The following is a 19821-nucleotide window of genomic DNA, read 5'->3' on the forward strand; positions in this document are numbered from 1 at the left end:
GTTCGAGACCTGGCACCCGCAGGTGCCCCTGGGACCACTACGACCCACAACCCCACACACCCAACCCCTGTATACAGCACGCCTGAGCCCCAGGACCACCATGCACCCGACAACTCGAGCGACTACGGCCTGGCGCCTGAACCAACACCGCGGCCACCGGAACCGACACCACAACCGGCACTACGGTGGTCGCAGCGGCAGATCAAGCCCCTAGAGAGACTAAATTTGTAAATTTGTAATTCTGTAAATATCGTTCCATCCACCTCACCCCAGCCGGACTCTTTTTTAAAAGCAGGGGGTGAATGTGGTAAACCACTGTTAGCTTATTGCCTGTGTGTGTGTGTGTGACATGCCTGGACATGCCCCTGCCGGCCCTGCCTGGGACTCCTCCCCCCCCTGGTCCAGGTATAAAGGTGACTGCTCCCCACCCCCTGCCTCAGTCTCTGGACCAGTTCATCGGCATGGGTGTGCTCCAAGTCTTTTGCTAATAAAAGCCTATTTGTTCTTGCATACAAACTAGTCTTTGCTTGATTGCTAGTGCATCAATAGGCTAAAGGCATGGACCAAAAGCCATTGCTCATGTCCAAGACATTTTGTTTCTGGGGGTTGCCTCATCAGTGTTTTGGGGCTAGTAGTTACCATTGGTGTAACAAAGGGAGTAGATTTATTTGATTCTCTATAATCAATTGTAAGGTGCCATGAGCCATTTCGTTTTTTAATTGGCCAATTTAGCGAGTTATTAATCGAGGAAACTGGTCAGAGAACTGCTTGATGAAGGAAACTATCAATTACCTTATCTTTATCCTATTCTACTAATTTCAGAAAACCATACTGTTTCATAGAATCATAGAAACCCTACAGTGCAGAAGGAGGCCATTCGGCCCATCGAGTCTGCACCGACCACAATCCCACCCAGGCCCTATCCCCACATATTTTACCTGCTAATCCCTCTAACCTACACATCTCAGGACTCTAAGGGGCAATTTTTTAACCTGGCCAATCAACCTAACCTCCACCATACTAACCTCCCCTAGCATACGGCCACAATCATGTTTATGACTGGCAAAGGCCAACTGATTTCGATCAATAACAGCCTGAATTCATTACTCTTGGGCATCTTGAATGGTTGAGCCTACAGTTTCCCAATTGAACAAATTCTATCCTGATACACACACACAGGAATGAGATCTGTATTTTCTCTACCCTTTCTCCATATACAACAGTTTACTGGATCAAAAAACAATTTCAGTTCTGATATCAGATCAGACCCAAAAAATATTTTCGGCTTCTTGTGATAAATTCACCAAAAAAACTGAATATGAACATCGCAAATTTTCATCTATAAAGTTTAACGGCTTTGGGTTGATTCCTTTCATTGAATGACCCATAAAACCACTGAAAATAAATTTTTCTTGCATTTCCCAATTAAATTGCAAACATTTGGATGTGTTGAAAGTAGTGAGAGAACCTCCAGTGCCCCACAAAAATTTGATAGAGTGGCCTCCTAACCTAGTTTCAATAACTGGACATCCCACATTATCCCATTTAGCATTACACACCCATTCTGGAGAGGCCTGATACCATTCATCTCTTTGGGAATGGGGATTTCTCTCCCTGTAAATCCATCATCTATCATGGGATTCATTGTGTATGATGTGTATCAGCAGGGCAGGCCCCCGATCTCTGGGGTATTGGCCTGTTCCAAACATGGGTACAGTCACCTAGAGGCATCACAATTTCTTGCAATATGCCCTGGGCAATTGCAATTATAACAGACAATTTCTGATCGCTGCCTGTCTGTGTCACTTTTTTTTCCCTGTGAATAAGGGAGGAGAGCGGGGCATGATCGTGCAGTGTCAGGTGGATGTCCTCTATTTCTCTACCCTCATTTTTCCAAACTGGTTCTCTTCTCTGACTTTGCATAGGGTTCATTTTGCATTGCTGTTTAAAGCTTAGTTTTTCTTATGCTTCCTTTTCCCTTGTTCTCATTAAGCACCTTAAGACCCATGTCTCTGTGACTGGCATCTACAGAGTCAAAATGTTCACAACTTCCTTTCCCTTGTTCAGCTTACTAAAGTGTGCAACTGTTATCCCAAATTAGGAGCTACCAATGCAGTTTGTGCAACTCCAGGGATAAAAATATTATGAAGGTGAACCCAGTGGGTGTTCTCTCTTTCTTTGACAACAATTGTTTGGGCTTTCTATGGGGTCTCCTCTGTTAGATCCTACAGCACTTCTGATGGTCTCCTGCATTTTGGGAACAGTTCCTCCTCCCATGTCTTGGGGTGGGGCAGGACTGATAATACTGCAGGACTTAAAGTTGCAAGCAACAACTTTATCTCTTCATTGTTATCTAAACAATGTAATGTATTTTGTTGGCCTCGTCTTTGAAAAAAGATCCTCTGGATCATCCCCACATTCAAATGATTTTATTACTTCGCAGTTTCAGTTAATTGGGTAGATTTGAAAGGTGTTGTGTACATAACTTGATTACTTACTCCCTGTGCTCTGGTATTTATTGGATTCATGGGCATAACATTTTCTATTAAGGCAAGATTGCCTGTTGGTGGGGTACTGTTCGGTCGGCATTGGGAACTACATACGGAGGTGGGAGTTTTTTAAGGCATTCATTCCCTTATATTCTGCTTCTCGTCTTACTGATCCTTCCTAATCAACATCATCTCCTGTAACTTCCTTACCTTCCTCAAAAGTACAGATTACCCCTCTGGTAAGTTAAAGCTGCTTTTAATTTATCTATCTCCACCTTACATTTTAAGTGGTTTGCTACAAGGCAGCTGTCCTGTTTGCTTTAATGCAGAATTTGCACTGAGGCTTTCAAATCTGAATTCTTGCATGTCAGATGATGGGTCTCTGTCTGCAGGATCCAGTGCTCTTACTGCTTACTGTTTATCCTGATTGAGCCTTTCACATTGACTCTGAAATTGTGTCATATGTATGACATTTAACTCACACTTTCTAATTTCATCTTCCAATTGTTTCTCCATTTCAGCAATTCTTTGTTTTTGGCTAACTTGCCTCTTAGACTCACATGACTTCATACAACCTGCTGTCGCTAGAGGTCTCCCAACTTGACTGTCTTTACTACCTAACTTCTTCCGTACTTCTTTCCACAACTCATTTGCATGTTCTCCTCGTGTCTGTGTGATTTCCTCTGGGTGCTCCGATTTCATAGAATCCAACAGTGCAGCAGGAGGCCCACCTCCTTCAGCACTGTAGGATTCTATGATTCGGCCCATTCTATGATTCAGCCCATCAAGTCTGCACCAATCACAATCCCACCCTGGCCCTATCCCCATAACCCCGTGTATTTACCCTAGTTAGTCCCCCTGACACTAAGAGGCAATTTAGCATAGCCGATCCACCTAACCCGCACATCTCTGGACTGTGGGAGGAAGCTGGAGCACCCAGAGGAAACCCACGCAGATCCTGTAAATCTGTCATGGGATTCATTGTGTATGATCTATATCAGCAGGGCAGGCCCCCGATCTCTGGGGTATTGGCCTGTCCCAAATATGGGTACAGTTAATTGCACAAACATGGGTACTTCACACAGACATGGGTACTCCACACAGACAGTGACCCAAGCCGGGAATCGAACCCGGGTCCCTGGCGCTGTGAGGCAGCAGTGCTAACCACTGTGCCACCGTGCTGCTCCCACAGTCCAAAAATGTGCAAGTTAGGTTGATTGGCCATGCTCAATTGCCCCTTAGTGTCAGGGAGATTAGCAGGGTAAATATATAGGATTAACAGGATACGGCCTGGATGGGATTGTTGTAGGTGCAGGCTTGATGGGCCGAATGGCCTCTTTCTGCACTGTCGGGATTCTATGATTGCAGGAGACTCCTGTCCGTCTAAAGAAACCTTAAGATATTTTGTACATTCGGACCACTTAGCCTGTACATACTTCTCTTGTACCTCATACTAGGCACCATTCTCATTTATGACGGAGGCCATGGACCCCCGAATGTCATGCTCACTCACTCTTCAACCTAGCCATTTGACACAGGAAGTTACTGGGTGTGGGGTCAGGTGATTGGACTTGTTGCTAGTCCATATCCGAAGGCAGCCCCATCAATCCTACTTCGCTTCACTAGTGAAACCTTACTGATAGTCTTCCATTGCTAAATTCCCATTTCAGCCCCTCCAAGTCTAATGCATACCCGTACGCCCTTCTGCCCCCTAGTAGATGGATCTTAGACCTTTGCATGGTTGACTCTAGAGTTTACCCGTGCTGATTTCCTAGTCTAACTTCACTCGCACAGATCCTGGATCTGTCTTCAGGTATCCATAGGTTAGCTGACACAGTGTCCCTGACTCTGTAGTTTGGTATGATCCTATGCTCATTTGATACTGAACAATTCCTTTATCCCTCAAGGAAACTCACAGTCAACTCTTCCTTTCATTAAGATAAACCATGATTTACATTCCCTTTGTCCTTTGCCTATGACATCGTGGTCACTTACACAACCCATTTTTAATTCAAGACCACCCGGGGGCTCCACTTATTAACTGAGACCTTTACTCCAGTTAATTGATAGACAAAAAAACATTATCATTAAATCAAATCACATCTTTATTAGGAAAATGTAGGAAAACTTTAAATACTTATGACTGCTACAAGGCTGACTTTCTCACACTATTTCACAATTAAATGCTTCTATTCCCCTATAAATACTACAATAAGTTTATAAACACAGATTTTAACTGTTTATACTTACCTCATGGACCTGTAGGGCTGTCTCTATCCACTCAGTAGATTGAAAAGCCCTCTGGTTGTGGGGCACAGTCCGGTGAAGCAGGAGTGAACCATGTCTCCGTGAAACCGAGCACACAGCAGACCCTCGGTTCTCTTTGAAAAGTGAGTCTGGCTTTAAGGTCATCTAGCTTGTTTTCCAGAGACTGGATATTTGCAAGGAGTAAGACATCTTCAACCTCTCTTTACAACAATTTGAGGTCCCTATCTGCATCAAGAAGATGACCATTATCCTGGTACCAAAGAAAAGCCAAGCAGAGTGCCTTAATGACAATCGTCTGGTGGCTCTGACATCCATCATTTTGAAGTGCTTCGAAAGGTTAGTCACGGCATGAATCAATTCCAGCCTCCCAGATTGCCTGGATCCACTACAGTTCGCCTACAGGTACACAGCAGACGCAATCTCCCTGGCCCTGCACTCAACCCTGGAACACCTAGATAACAAGACACCTATGTCAGACTCTTATTTATCGACTACAGCTCAGGCTTCCTACGAAACTCATCTCCAAACTCCTGGCCTGGGCCTTGACTCCTCTCTCTACGACTGGATCCTGCACTTCCTAACCCACAGATCGCAATCAGTAAGGATAGGCAACACAACTTCTCCATGATCACCAACGTAGTGGGTCGGATCTCAAACAATAATGAGACGGAGTACAGGAAAGAGATAGAGAATCTGGTGAACTTCTGCGACAACAATAATCCCTCCTTCGATGTCAACAAAATGAAGGAGATACTTATCGACTTCAGGAAGCGTTGTGGAACATACGCCCCTGGCTACGACTATGGGGACGAAGTAGAAATAGTAGAAAGCTTCAAGGTTTTAGGTGTCCAGATCATCAACAACCTGTCCTGGTCCCTCCATGCCAATGCTGTAATTAAGAAAACCCACCAATGCTTCTACTTTCTCAGAAGACTAAGGGAATTCGACATGTCCACTACGAATCTCACCAACTTTTACAGATGCACCATAGAAAGCATTCTTTCCGGTTGTATCATAGCTTGGTATGGCTCCTGCTCTGTCCAAGACCGCAAGAAACTACAAAGGGTCATGAACGAAGCCCAGTCCATCACTCAAACCAGCCTCCCATCCATTGACACCGTGTACCCTTCCTGCTGCCTCGGAAAAGCAGCCAGCATAATTAAGGACTCCACGCACCCTGGACATTCTCTCTTCCACCTTCTTCCGTCGGGAAAAATATACAAAAGTCTGAGGACACGTACCAATTGACTCAAACAGCTTCTTCCCTGCTGCCATTAGACTTTTGAACGGATGTACCTTGCGTTAACTTGATCTTTCTCTACACCCTAGCTATGACAGTAACATGACATTCTGCACTTTCTCCTTTCCTTCTCTATGAATAGTAGGCTTTTTCTGTATAGCGCACAAGAAACAATACTTTTCACTGTATATTAATACATGTGGCAATAAATCAAATCCTACTGGCCAGGCACAGAGAGGGATCAGACTTCATCAAACTTAAAGCTTGAGGTTCTTCCTCTTTTGTTTTCTTTTGGTTCTGTTTTTTTTCCAAACTCTAATATTTACTCTTTTGAGACTGGCTTGAACACATGCAATTCTGCACGTAAGCTTTAACCATAGGCATATCATCCAAATCGGTTTATGGTAGGCTGTCTGACCTTAGGTCAGTTGTCCTCTGTTATTTTAGCACTTATACCCAACCTCCTGGCTCCATTTCTTCGATTAGAATGACTTTATTATCATGGATGTGTTGTTACAGCTTCCCCCTTGAAAACAACCATTGTACAGTATCCTGCTGACTTTATTACCCATCATAAAACCAAGGTTATTTGTCTGAGGTAAACAACGATAATTTCTTCTTGCAGCCACACACTGTCAGCCTGGAGTTTAAAATCTCTTGTCCTGAAGTGTAGTAGTGTCCTCTTCTTTGCTTGGCCATTTTTGTATTAAACAATAGCTTGCTGGCTACACCATAGTGAACCTACAGGCCCTGACTTGTGCAGGTGAATGTCTATAATTCATTATCTACCTGAGGTGCCCCCCTGCAAGACAATAAACATATCCCCTCCTCATCCTGCCAACCCCAGAAATGATATAACTTTACTGTTTTCTACAACAAACCCCAGCATGATTTCCCTATTTCCCCTTCCACCACAACCTCTCCTGCCCACGTCTCAGCCTCCATATTCTCCCCACCTCTTCCTTCCTCTTCTCCCCATCTAATTGCCACCAACCCCACGCCACCACAACACAGATCATTGCCGTCCAATAGTACCTCATGTGGGTGACCTCCTGCAGTGGGAGCATCCACGTCCCGGACTCTCCTGCAGCGGGAGCATCCACGTCCCGGACTCTCCTGCAGCGGGAGCATCCACGTCCCGGACTCTCCTGCAGCGGGAGCATCCACGTCCCGGAATCTCCTGCAGCGGGAGCATCCACGTCCTGGAATCTCCTGCAGCGGGAGCATCCACGTCCCGGACTCTCCTGCAGCGGGAGCATCCACGTCCCGGACTCTCCTGCAGCGGGAGCATCCACCTGGACTCTCCTGCAGCGGGAGCATCCACATCCCGGAATCTCCTGCAGCGGGAGCATCCACGTCCCAGACTCTCCTGCAGCGGGAGCATCCACGTCCTGGAATCTCCTGCAGCGGGAGCATCCACGTCCCGGAATCTCCTGCAGCGGGAGCATCCACATCCCGGACTCTCCTGCAGCGGGAGCATCCACGTCCCGGACTCTCCTGCAGCGGGAGCATCCACGTCCCGGAATCTCCTGCAGCGGGAGCATCCACGTCCCGGACTCTCCTGCAGCGGGAGCATCCACATCCCGGAATCTCCTGCAGCGGGAGCATCCACGTCCCGGAATCTCCTGCAGCGGGAGCATCCACGTCCCGGAATCTCCTGCAGCGGGAGCATCCACGTCCCGGAATCTCCTGCAGCGGGAGCATCCACGTCCCGGAATCTCCTGCAGCGGGAGCATCCACGTCCCGGAATCTCCTGCAGCGGGACCATCCATGCAGGAGATGCTTCACCCTTTCACTGTTAAGTGATTTTCCAGGATTCACAACCACTTGAGGCCTCCATCTTCCACTCCTTGCAAGTTGTCCAGGCCTTCTCCCAGGTGCGCCTGACATCTCAATGCCATGTTGGTACGGACATGTTCCAGACTGATGTGAAATCGCATTGGTGGTGTTGGACAGGATTGGGCACAATTCCAGCCAGGCCTTCACCTGCATTCCATTAATGGGATGCAAAATGGCTTCACGCCGGCCTCTGTTGGGAAAGCTGGCCCGCTATGGGAGCACATATTCCCACTGTCATTTCACACTGGCAGGTAACCTCATTATCAGCTCCCGCTGCATTGTCCATCCAGGCATGTTAATTTACCCTATTCCGTGCTCATGATACGTCGATTGAATCTGTTTGATAGATCACCCTATAAATCAATTTGTTGCACCTAGATTAAAACTCTGTTCATTTTGTTCCAGTGGATCAACATTTATGGAATTAAAGACCATCAGAAAAGAACAGAAATGTGTTTGAATTTGTTCAGTGAACAGGAGAATGAATACAAGATGTTTGAAGCCATGAAATTTCTTATGCTGTGCACTGTGGTTGAGCTTCATGAGAACATGAGAAATGGAGAAGATGTTCCCAGCTTTTGTGCCTTTTTCTTTGCTCGTGATTCGTCATCTGATCCTTTAAGTTTCATGATGAACCACCTCAACTATGTTGGTGACACAGGTGGATTGGAGCAGGTATGTGGTGGTCGTTGTTTGGATTCTCCACAAACTTTCTTTATTGTTTAATTCTGATGGTGAATCTGCTTTCCCAATAGCTAAACCATACAAATTGAGATGACGCATTAAGTGGGATAGTGAGCTTCTGGGTTACCAATCAGCCATTCCATAGTATAATATCTGTAGCGTTATAATTATGGATGATACTACATTACACTTTAGCAGACAATTAATATCAGCCATGAAAGACTTTTTATCATGGTGATCTACTAATTTGATTTATAATCAAGTAAAATTATTTGCAGAAATGAACAAGATTGTGAGGTATTAGCATACAGAACTAGGGGGGCTATTCTCTCATGAGCGCAGTGGGCCGGGAGACTGATTCGTGTCTCCCAGCCTAAGTTTTTTTTTGCGTTGATGGAGAAAAAAGAATGCATGAAAGATGATTGTTGTCGGTAATATTTCAGCGCTACTTGAAATAACATTTGTCTGAAAGTTGAAATCATGATTTCTCATCTGTGTGTGTGTGTGTGCACTTGTTTACTTATTTCTCCATTTTTTAGATTGAAATGTTTCTTCTTGGATTTACATTTCACTTGAAGATCAGAACCTTCAGACTCTACAAGTATGGCACTGAAGAATTTGAATCATATTATCCTGCAGATTGCCATAGAGAATGGCATGAAGTTCTCCTTCTAACTGAGGATGACCGACATTACAATGTTCCCATTATCTGGAACTGAATTACAGTACTGAAATTGTGAGGAAACATTTTGTCTACATTTTGGGTATTTAAATTGGCTTAATGCGGCTATGATAATCATTGTATGCAACTTTGTAGCAATCATGTCTATTACTTTAACTTTTATTGAAACATTTTTGAATATACTTGTAGTTTTGCCAAAGGTAGATCTAAATAATGCAAAACTCAAATCCATAAACAAAATAATGTTATATAGAGTGAGACGATTGATATTTTATGTCTTATTGTCACCATTTTCCTCCTATATCATCCACTCCATTTCCACCATCTGTTTAACGTAGACAATGTGCTCACTGTCATCCTAATCCCAACAAGAGGTCACTGGATAATCATTAAACAAGGAATATTATTTTTGAAGGGGGTGGGAGATCATAATAACAGAAAGAGAGTCAATTTGTGGAATGCCTGCTGTCATTCTGCATTCTGGAGCCTTTCATCACCTAAATGTCCTCTGTTTGTACAAAGCAAACAACTGCATTTTCCCTGCTCCACCCCCAAGCAAGTGATGCCAAGAGACTCCTATCCCTCTCCCTGTTTAGTTTGCTGATCCTCCAAAGAAAACTCCATTAAGCGAAGGCCAGAAAATCTACTCAGTGTGACTCGATAATTGAGGTGGTTCCAAGTGAACTGGCCACATTGAAAGTGATTTAGATTAATTTAGACAGTGATTCTTGAACTTTTTTTGGCTGCCCCGCAGAATTCACACAGAAACGTGTCATCTCTAACTTAGGACAGTACTATGGTAAATGGTGCTGGGTGGAGGAGATAGGGTTTGGCGGAGAAAACTTTTTTCTTTTCTTTTTATCCTTTTATTTTCTATGCTTCTGACAAAGAACTGAATTCCATAGATGAGGTGAGAGTGACTGCCCTGGACATCAAGGCAACAAAATGTGGCATCAAGAAATCATGGTAAAGCTGCAGTTTGAGGGAAAACGCTACTGTGGCTGCAGTCCTATCTAGCACAAAGGAAGATGGTTCTGGCTGTTGCAGACCAATCATCTTAGCTGCAGGAGATTACTGAAGGAGTTCCTTAGGGCAACATCCTGGGCCCAGTTATTTTCAGCTGCTTAATTAATGGCCTTTCATTCATTATCAGGTTAGAAATGGGATAATTGCTGCTGATTGCATAGTATTCAGCACTATAACCTCAGATACTGAAGCAGTATAGAATCATAGAAACCCTACAGTGCAGAAAGAGGCCATTTGGCCCATCGAGTCTGCACCAACCACAATCCCACCCAGGCCCTACCCCCATAACCACCCACTAATTCTTCTAACCTTCACATCTCAGGACACTAAGGGGCAATTTTAGCATGGCCAATCAACTTAACCCGCACATCTTTGGACTGTGGGAGGGAACCGGTGCACCCGGAGGAAACCCGCGCAGACACGAGGAGAATGTGTAAACTCCACACAGACAGTGACCCAAGCCGGGAATCGAACCCAGGTCCCTGGAGCTGTGAAGCAGCAGTGCTAACCACTGTGCTGCCGTGCCGCCCAGTATATGCCATCATGCAACAAGACCTGGACAACACCCAGGTTTGGGCAAGAATCATTAATACTGTACACTGCCAGTCAATTACATTTTCAAGAGGAGAGAGTCTAACCACCTCCCCTTTCAATATTACCATCAATATCCTGGGGGTTACAATTGAGCAGCAACTCAACTGAAACAGACCTGTAAATACCATAATAGGCTGGATATTCTACAATGAGTGATTCCTCTCTTGACTCCCAATGCCTCTCCACAATCTACAAAATACAAGTCGAGAGTTTTATAGCATGTCCTACACTTCCATGGACTAGGTTGTATACTATCTACAGGATGCATTGCAAAAACTTGTTGAGGCTTCCTCAACAACTCATCCCAAACCTGCAGCCTCCAGTCCCAGAAGAACAGGTGCAGCATCGGACACCTTCACCTCCAAGTTTCTCTCCAAGTCGTAATTGCACCACGGCAGCTTGGACACATGGAAGGTAGATTTCTTGTCAAGGACAACTAGGAATGGGTAGTGAATGATAGCCTTGTTAGTGACATGGATATTCCGAGAATGAATAACATTTATTTAAAAAGTTAACTTGTAATAACATCAATTGCAATGGTGTATGATAATGGGCAGTTTTGATAAATGAATCAATAGAAGCATATGTTTACATGGAGTAATACAGAAAATAAAACTCCTTCTTTGTCCTTTATAACATTAGGAGAACATAACCCCTACATCCAAAACTTATGACTAATGTTATTTTAACGACAATTAGAAGAAAATGAGTTATTGGTGATCATCTGTTTGACATTTCTCAAATCAAATATTCACCTATAATTCAATTTGTGATAGTATGATTGATCATTTTTAGATACAAAAAGCAAACAAATAAACTGATTTTTATTCTCTTAGCAGAATTGAACAAAGTTCCAAAAATGGCAGATGGCGAATGCAGTATGCAAATTCCTGGATTAAAATTTGTTATATATTCTGTTCTTCAAGATTAATTGAATGTGAAATATTTTCTGACATGTTTAATGAAATATCAGTGGAAATCAATACTGGTTTCAGATCTATATCCTGGAATTCCAGATAAGTGGAATATCACATACTTAGTAAAGTAACACAGGCTATTGAAACCTCATACACTTCTCCTTCAGGAGTCTAATTTACTCACTTCAGAGTTAGGGAATTCAGGGAAACTTGTTTCATCTTTCTCCAATTCAATTCAATTTGGGGAGGTAATGGCCTAGTGATATTATCACTATTAATTCAGAAACTCAGCTAATGCTCTGGGCACCTGGGTTTGAATCCCGCCTCGGCAGATGGTGGAATACAAATTCAATTTACAAAACAAAATCTGGAATTAAGACGCTACTGATGACCATGAAACCATTGTCAACTGTTGGAAAAACCCATCTGGTTCACTAATGTTCTTTAGGGAAGGAAATCTGCTGTCCTTACCTGATCTGGTCTACATGTGACTCCAGAGCCACAACAATGTGATTGACTCTCAACTGACCTCCAGAGCAACTAGGGATAGGCAATAAATGCTGGCCAACCAGCGACACCCATATCCTACGAGTGACTTAAAAAAAAGTTCAAAAGCGATAATGGAAATATTGTATTAAAGCTATTTAAACACACGGATATACTCATTACTATAATAAGCCAGAGAGAGCCTTCAGCCACCTAAAATTGCTCTTCAAACTTCTTTGTCACTCCAACTCTCCCCTTTTTAAAAAGGAAATTGCAAATCACCCTATAATGTTAATTTTACATTGATTTTACTTTGGGGCTTTGACAAAAGGTCATCCCGACTCGAAACGTCAGTTCTTTTCTCTCCTTACAGGTGCTGCCAGACCTGCTGAGATTTTCCAGCATTTTCTCTTTTGGCTTCTAATGTTAACATCAGATTTGCTGCAGAAATGCAGCACATGTTTGAGATGGTTAATATGTGGCACATTGTGGGTTAACAATGTTAGTGCATCAAACAAATACTTCCGATTGCAGGAAGGATAAAGAGATGATTTTTGAATAAGTGTTTAGGCTGCATCAAATAAGGAAACATTCTGGAGTTTTCTTTATAATATAGTAAAGATGATTTTAAAAATTGGTTGTTGTAGTTTGAAGGGAATCCTTTTAATTGTCATGAGAATGGCCAATATGAAAATTGACAGCATTGTTTATATGAGAGTTGGCTGGGATTCTTTAATACCAGAATCAGGTCAAGGTTTGCTGGGTAATCTCTCTTAGACTAGACAAGTCCATTATTGTTAATGCAATTACTGTAACTCTTTGAAATACTGAGCTCAAGCGGTAGGCAGACAGGATTTTGCGTTTAATATCTCATCCAATACTTGGCACTTCTAATAATTTAGCATTCCATGAGTACTGCATTGAAATCTCAGCCTTTATATATTATGATCTGAGCCCCTTGTATGTATCCTGTACCCACGTCCTAATCCCTCTGAATATGGTGTACCAATAGGACTAACTAAACTCCAAGGGCAGGATTTTTCAGGGTTGCCACCTGAAGAGTTGGAGGGGAACCCATCCTGCCATTTGTGCCAGACCAGCAGTCATTTAATACTCGAGCAGAATTTCCACTTCAGAGAGCAGCTGACCAATTTGATTGACCAGCAGCTCTGTAGTCCCAGCAGTGGCAGCAGGATCCAGGACTGGGAACACAAGCAGTCCCCCGATTCTAGACCCGAGTCCAGATGAAGTAAGCGCAGGGGGACTCAATGGGGAGTGGAGGTGAGGTGAGGCTCAAGGAAGGTGGGGAAAGGGTGTGGGGGTCTTGATGGGGAGGCCAGTGGGAAGGGAATAACCCGGGGCAGAACTTAGTGAGGGACTTTAGGGTGGCACAGTGGTTAGCACTGCTGCCTCACAGCACCACGCCCGGGTTCAATTCCACCTTGGATGATTGTCTGTGTGAAGTTTGCACGTTTTCCCTGTGTCTGTGTGGGATTCCTCTGGGTACTATGGTTTCTAAAGATGTGTAGGTATGGTGAATTGGCCATGGTAAATGCACAGGGTTACGGGGATAGGGTGGGCACAGTAAATAGACTCAGAACACCAGGTTAAAGTCCAACAGGTTTATTTGGTAGCACGAGCTTTCGGAGCGCTGCTCCTTCATCAGAGTTCACTCACCTGTGGTACCAAATAAACCTGTTGGACTTTAACCTGGTGTTGTGAGACTACTTACTGTGCCTACCCCAGTCCAATGCCGGCAACTCTACATCGGGGATAGGGTGGGCCTGGGTAAGATGTTCTTTCAGATAGTCGGTGCAGACTTGATGGGCGGATTGGTCTCTATCTGCACTGCAGGGATTCTATAGATTGAAATGGAGAGGAGGCCCTACAGGAAGACCCCCTTTCATGCTTGAGGCCCAAGGAGGATCACCTACTGAGCTTCTTCCCTGCCACTAAACTCTTCTTGACAGTCTCAAAATTGAGGCGAGAAGTGGCCCAACTTGGGCAAGGACAGGGGGCTCGTCTGCCTCCCCACCCCCCCATAAAGAAAATTGCAGACAGGTCAGGGGCGGGGACATATTTGGGTTCCAAAAACGGGTGACCCCAAAACTCTACCCCTGGACTTGTTCTTCTCTGTGTCTCTGGCATTGTTGGTCTGAATTGACCTGTTGGATGTGTATGATAGCATGATACTGAGCAGAAATTCCATATACGAGACAGTGAAGGAAATCATTTTGTGCTTTTGATGAAATGACTGCACTTCCAAAGTATTTAGTTGATAGTCCAGCACTTTGGGATGTCCTCGGGTTTTGAGTGGAACTCTTTACATGTAAATTTTCCTTTCCTTTTCTTTATGCTGATTGACAATGACCAAAATTCTCTGGCCTCCCCTCAGCGTTTTTCTCGGTGGCAGAAGGTGGCACAGCGATCTCTGATGGCGGGATTCTCTGGTCCCATCACTGTCAATGGGAATTTCCATTGAAGCCACCGCACGCTGCCCAGAAACCTGTGGCGTGGGTGTGCCACCAGTGGAACCAGAGAATCCTGCAGGGCTGAGCAGCCGTAGAAGTCCTGCCATTATATTTGTTCCTTACACTGTTTCTTTCTGCAATCACCTCAACCATCACTTCCCAAAAAGAGGGGAAATAATTGTGTTACTTTAAGTATTTAGGATTATATTTTGAAGGCGTAACCTACAGTAATACTCTGTACCTCTTGGTGGCAATTTGGAGAATGTTGTTTCTGCAACTAATGTGTTTACATTTATTTAATCACAAGCTTCGTACAGTATATGAAAATTTAGATGACAACATAATAGTTCTGTTGCATCCTTCCAGTAATTCACAAATGGTCAGAAAACCCATTTTAAAATGGTTATTTAGAAGCCTTTATCATGTAAAACTTAATTTCTACTATTTATCTCTCATAAATATGTGATAAATATTTATGCATGTAATTCTTTTGTGTATTTTAGTCACAAAATCTTATGCTTCTACCAATAATGAAAGAGACGATGGCTGGTATTCACCAGGCCCTGCTAGCCCCTGGCAGAAATCCTGACAGCTTATTGAATTGGATGTCGGGCCCAAAACACGATACCCACGGGGTGGCAAACCTGCCACATTGCTTCCCGCCAGCCCTGATGAGGTTTATGCCCAGAGTGGATGAGAACCTGACGAATATTCAAAAACCTAATATGCATTTAATTATCAGGCTTAAAGCCCTCCCCTGATGCACCTGCCCTCCCAATGGGAAGTTGGGCTTTGGTGCAGGTCCTGACAAATCTGGACCTGGTGCCATGGGATGTGCAACAAGGTAGGTGCAGTGCCTGTATGCCCCTCTGCCAGGCTGCTGAGGGAGGGGCCCCCAAGGGACCAGGGGGTTGTGTGGACACAGGCTGGGAGGATGGGGTTGACCTCTGGACTCTCCTCAGAAGGTGGTCTAGTGGCTGAATCTGTCCTTGTTGCCCTAAGAAAGGATGGTGATTTCAGACACCATTCTGGGCAAGATATTCATTATTGTCTCTGTCCCGATATCAATGCTCTTTGGACATCTGGAAGCCTTCAAAATCACCAAAGCCCTCCTTTCCACAGTCTGCATGGGTCCTGGTTAATGTCAATCTCCAGGTGTTAAATGACCTCTTTAAAGTGGTCTTATAGAAAGAACCTGTCAGTTTTACCAGGGAGATCGCCTTGCTTTCTCTCATAAAGCATAACTGTTCTGAAAACCTCTTTTGAAGTGTTTTGATGGACAGCAGGGATTGGGTTTCACTGGGGAGTACCTTTTTTTAACATTGAAAGAGTAGCATCAGGTGCCTGGTTCTTTTGAAGTGCTTTGATCGACAGGTTGGATCGCTTACCAACTAGCCAGGAGCTATGTTTGTTTTTCTTTCCCTTCATGGTTGAATGCGTCTTGATGCTTTGTAAACATTACAGGTAGAAAAGAGGAAGTGAAACCTCGTAAATGATCCAACCTGCAAATCAAAGGTATAGAATGTTTATAAACATTGTGGTTCGGAACAAAAGCAGTAGGGCTGAGAACTTTGTAAAGATGGAGTGGCTGGCATGTTTCAGGTTATGCATAAATTTAAATGCTGAGGGTGGGAGAATCCCACCTGACAGGCGCTGCAAACGCCAGCAGGAAACACCAGTTTTCCTGTTGGTGGGAGCACTTAGAATGCAAAAGGGAGAATCCTGGTCATTATTTACCAGTTTAAAGATCCTTTCGTTTTGGTAAATTGTGAAAGATAATACATTCCATAATGTCTGAGTCATTAAGATATTGGTACTGTAACATAAAACTACCTTTATGGAATTATTTGCTTTGGAATATGGAAATGTATAGTTTTTGAAAAAGGTAATTTCAAACTGCTCTGTTTAAGATGCAAGTGTTGCAAATGTTACGTGATATCCTTGTACGATCCTTTAAAAGCAGACTTGTTTGTTCAGCTGCAGTGCATTCCAGCAAGGAAGGTGGTGCTGTACTCAAGACTGTAGATTTCCTCGTAAAAGCATTCAATTCCTGTCAAAAAACAGTATAATCAAAATTGTCCCCTTCATAAAAGGTTAGAATGCACTGGGGCCTTTTGTTACAATAAATAGAAATATTTTTGTTTGTGGGACCTTTCATATCTTTCAAAAAGGTTTATGAAAACCAAAATGTGACTGAAGAATATTTAATATGCAAACATTTCTATAACTGTTATAGTGGATAATCAAATATTTGATGTTTCTTAATTGCTCTTGTCTGTTTTGCAAGAGACGCAATTCATTTTTTAAAAAATTAGACATTTGTAGTGATTGTTGTAGTTAAGTTTTGTACTCCGACAAAGCTTGGCATTGATAGAAAACTGGGTAAGGTAATTTTGTAAATATTGATTTTTTAAAATTGTATTCAAATTTTTTGTGGCAATTGTAGATTGAAACATTTGTATTTGAAATTTGTTGGAATTAACACACTGAAATCAGCCATGTACAATAAAGTATTTTAAAAATCCTTTTACATTTTAGTTTGTTTTAATATACGTTGGTTATCTACAGGGAAAAGTAGTTTATGACCATGTTCAACTTGTAAAATTCTTCTGTACTGAAGTGATCCTTTGGCTCTACTTTTATCACTCCAGATTTCTTTATCTTCATGTCCTGTCCCACTGGTAGGACAGACGATGGCATACAATCTAGTCAGATTGGTTTAGGTGATAAAACTGCTTGTTAGCAACATCTGTATTTGAATGAATTTTTAAAAACCCTTGTTCCTAACAGATTACTCCTTCTTCTTCCATTCTAGCCATTTCTCCAGAACAGTTTCTATTTTCACTGCTCTGTATCCAAGAACTGCCATCTTTAGATCAGTCATTCACTGGGCACTTTAATCATTTAGTGCCAAATTAGGCTTGACCACATCAGGGCTTCACTCTCCTGAAACTCCTTGATCCCCTTCACACTCACATCCAACGTCAAGTATGAAAAGGTAATGGATATGTTTGTCCCCAAGATTGAGACATTCATGCAGATGTCTCTACTGTCATTTTTCTCCTTTTTTCCCTGCCTAACTGATTTTTGTTCTCCCTTCTGGTGATGATCTTTGCGTCGTCGATGGAGACGGGAGAGGTGCCGGAGGATTGGAGGATTGCGGATGTGGTTCCTATTTTCAAGAAGGGAAATAGGGATAGCCCAGGAAATTACCGACCGGTGAGTCTAACCTCAGTGGTTGGTAAGCTGATGGAGAAGATCCTGAGGGACAAGATTTATGAGCATTTAAAGAGGTTTAGTATGCTCAAGAATACTCAGCACGGCTTTGTCAAAGGCAGATCGAGCCTTACGAGCCTGGTGGAGTTCTTCGAAAATGTGACTAAACACATTGACGAAGGGAAAGCGGTAGATGTGGTTTATATGGATTGTAGCAAGGCGTTCGATAAGGTCCCCCATGCAAGGCTTCTAGAAAAAGTGAGAGGGCATGGGATCCAAGGGGCTGCTGCCCTGTGGATCCAGAACTGGCTTACCCAAAGGAGGCAGAGAGTGGGTGTAGATGGGTCTTTTTCTAAATGGAGGTCGGTCACCAGTGGTGTGCCCCAGGGATCTGTTCTGGGACCCTTGCTGTTTGTCATTTTCATAAATGACCTGGATGAGGAAGTGGAGGGATGGGTTGGTAAGTTTGCCGACGACACGAACGTTGGTGGGGTTATGGATAGATGTCAGAAGTTACAGAGGACATAGATAGGATGCAAGACTGGGCGGACAAGTGGCAGATGGACTTCAACCCAGATAAATGCATAGTAGTCCATTTTGGCAGGACAAATGGGATGAAGGAGTACAATATAAAGGGAAAGACTCTTAGTACTGTAGAGGATCAGAAGGACCTTGGGGTCAGGGTCCATAGGACCCTAAAATCGGCCCCGCAGGTGGAGGAGGTGGTTAAGAAGGCGTATGGTGTGCTGGCCTTTATCAATCGAGGGATTGAGTTTAGGAGTCTGGGGATAATGATGCAGCTTTATAAGACCCTCGTCAGACCCCACTTGGAGTACTGTGCTCAGTTCTGGTCGCCTCACTACAGGGGGGATGTGGAAATGATTGAAAGTGTGCAGAGGAGATTTACAAGGATGTTGCCTGGACTGAGTGGCATGCCTTATGAGGATAGGCTGAGGGAGCTCGGTCTTTTCTCCTTGGAGAGACGTAGGATGAGAGGAGACGTAATAGAGGTATATAAGATGTTGAGAGGCATAGATCGGGTGGACTCTCAGAGGCTTTTTCCCAGGGTGGAAATGTCTGCTACGAGAGGACACAGGTTTAAGGTGCTGGGGGGTAGGTACAGGGGAAATGTTAGGGGGAGGTTTTTCACACAGAGGGTGGTGGGCGAGTGGAATCGGCTGCCGTCAGTGGTGGTGGAGGCAAACTCAATAGGGACTTTTAAGAGACTCCTGGATGAGTACATGGGACTTAATAGGATGGAGGGTTATAGGTAGGCCTAGAAGTTAGGGATATGTACAGCACAACTTGTGGGGCCGAAGGGCCTGTTTGTGCTGTAGTTTTTCTATGTTTCATTCTGTAGTTTCTCTTCCAAGCCCTCTGCATTTTCCATGTGGATCCCTTACATGAAACCTACCTGCTTCTTCTTTCAGTCTCTTACTTCTGACAAATCCTTAACATTCCTGGACCCATGATTGCCACAAGGGCGGCACGGTGGCATAGTGGATGGCACTGCTGCCTCACAATGCCAGGGGCATAGATTCATTTCCTGGCTTGGGTCACTGTGCAGAATCTGCATGTTCTTCTGTGTCTGCATGGGTTTCCTCCGGGTGCTCTGGTTTCCTCCCACAGTCCAAAGACATGCTGGTTAGGTGCATTGGCCATGCTAAATTCCCCCTCAGTGTTCCCGAACAGGCGCTGGAGCGTAGCAACTCAGGGATTTTCACAGTAACTTCATTGCAATGTTAATGTAAGCCTACATCTGACACTAATAAATGAATTTAAACTTAAAGTAGTTCCCTCAGGCATCTTACTCTTTCAAAACAACTATCATTCTTACAAAGCCCATTCTATAATTGCTCTACAAACTCCTATTCCTCTTTAAGGATGTTGAATCCCATCATCTGCCAGA

General features: G+C 43.8%; 1 protein-coding gene across 7 annotated transcripts in view; it reads left to right on the forward strand.

Annotated features, from left to right (window-relative positions):
• Nucleotides 1-17225, forward strand: part of LOC144510701 (inactive ubiquitin thioesterase OTULINL-like) — a 104154-nt gene extending 86929 nt beyond the window's left edge. For 4 of the 7 annotated variants that reach the window (XM_078240423.1, XM_078240479.1, XM_078240451.1 and 1 more), the window contains 2 exons: nt 8242-8511; nt 9060-17219. In XM_078240423.1, coding sequence (XP_078096549.1) covers nt 8242-8511; nt 9060-9239 — 450 coding nt within the window. In that variant the 3' untranslated portion in view covers nt 9240-17219. Of the gene's footprint in view, nt 1-8241; nt 8512-9059 lie in introns of all 7 variants that reach the window. The other 3 variants (XM_078240433.1, XM_078240441.1, XM_078240469.1) reach the window with 3 other exon arrangements.
• The last annotated feature ends 2596 nt before the right edge of the window (nt 17226-19821 follow it).

Source organism: Mustelus asterias, chromosome 2 (genome assembly GCF_964213995.1).
Source record: "Mustelus asterias chromosome 2, sMusAst1.hap1.1, whole genome shotgun sequence".
NCBI lineage: Eukaryota > Metazoa > Chordata > Chondrichthyes > Carcharhiniformes > Triakidae > Mustelus > Mustelus asterias.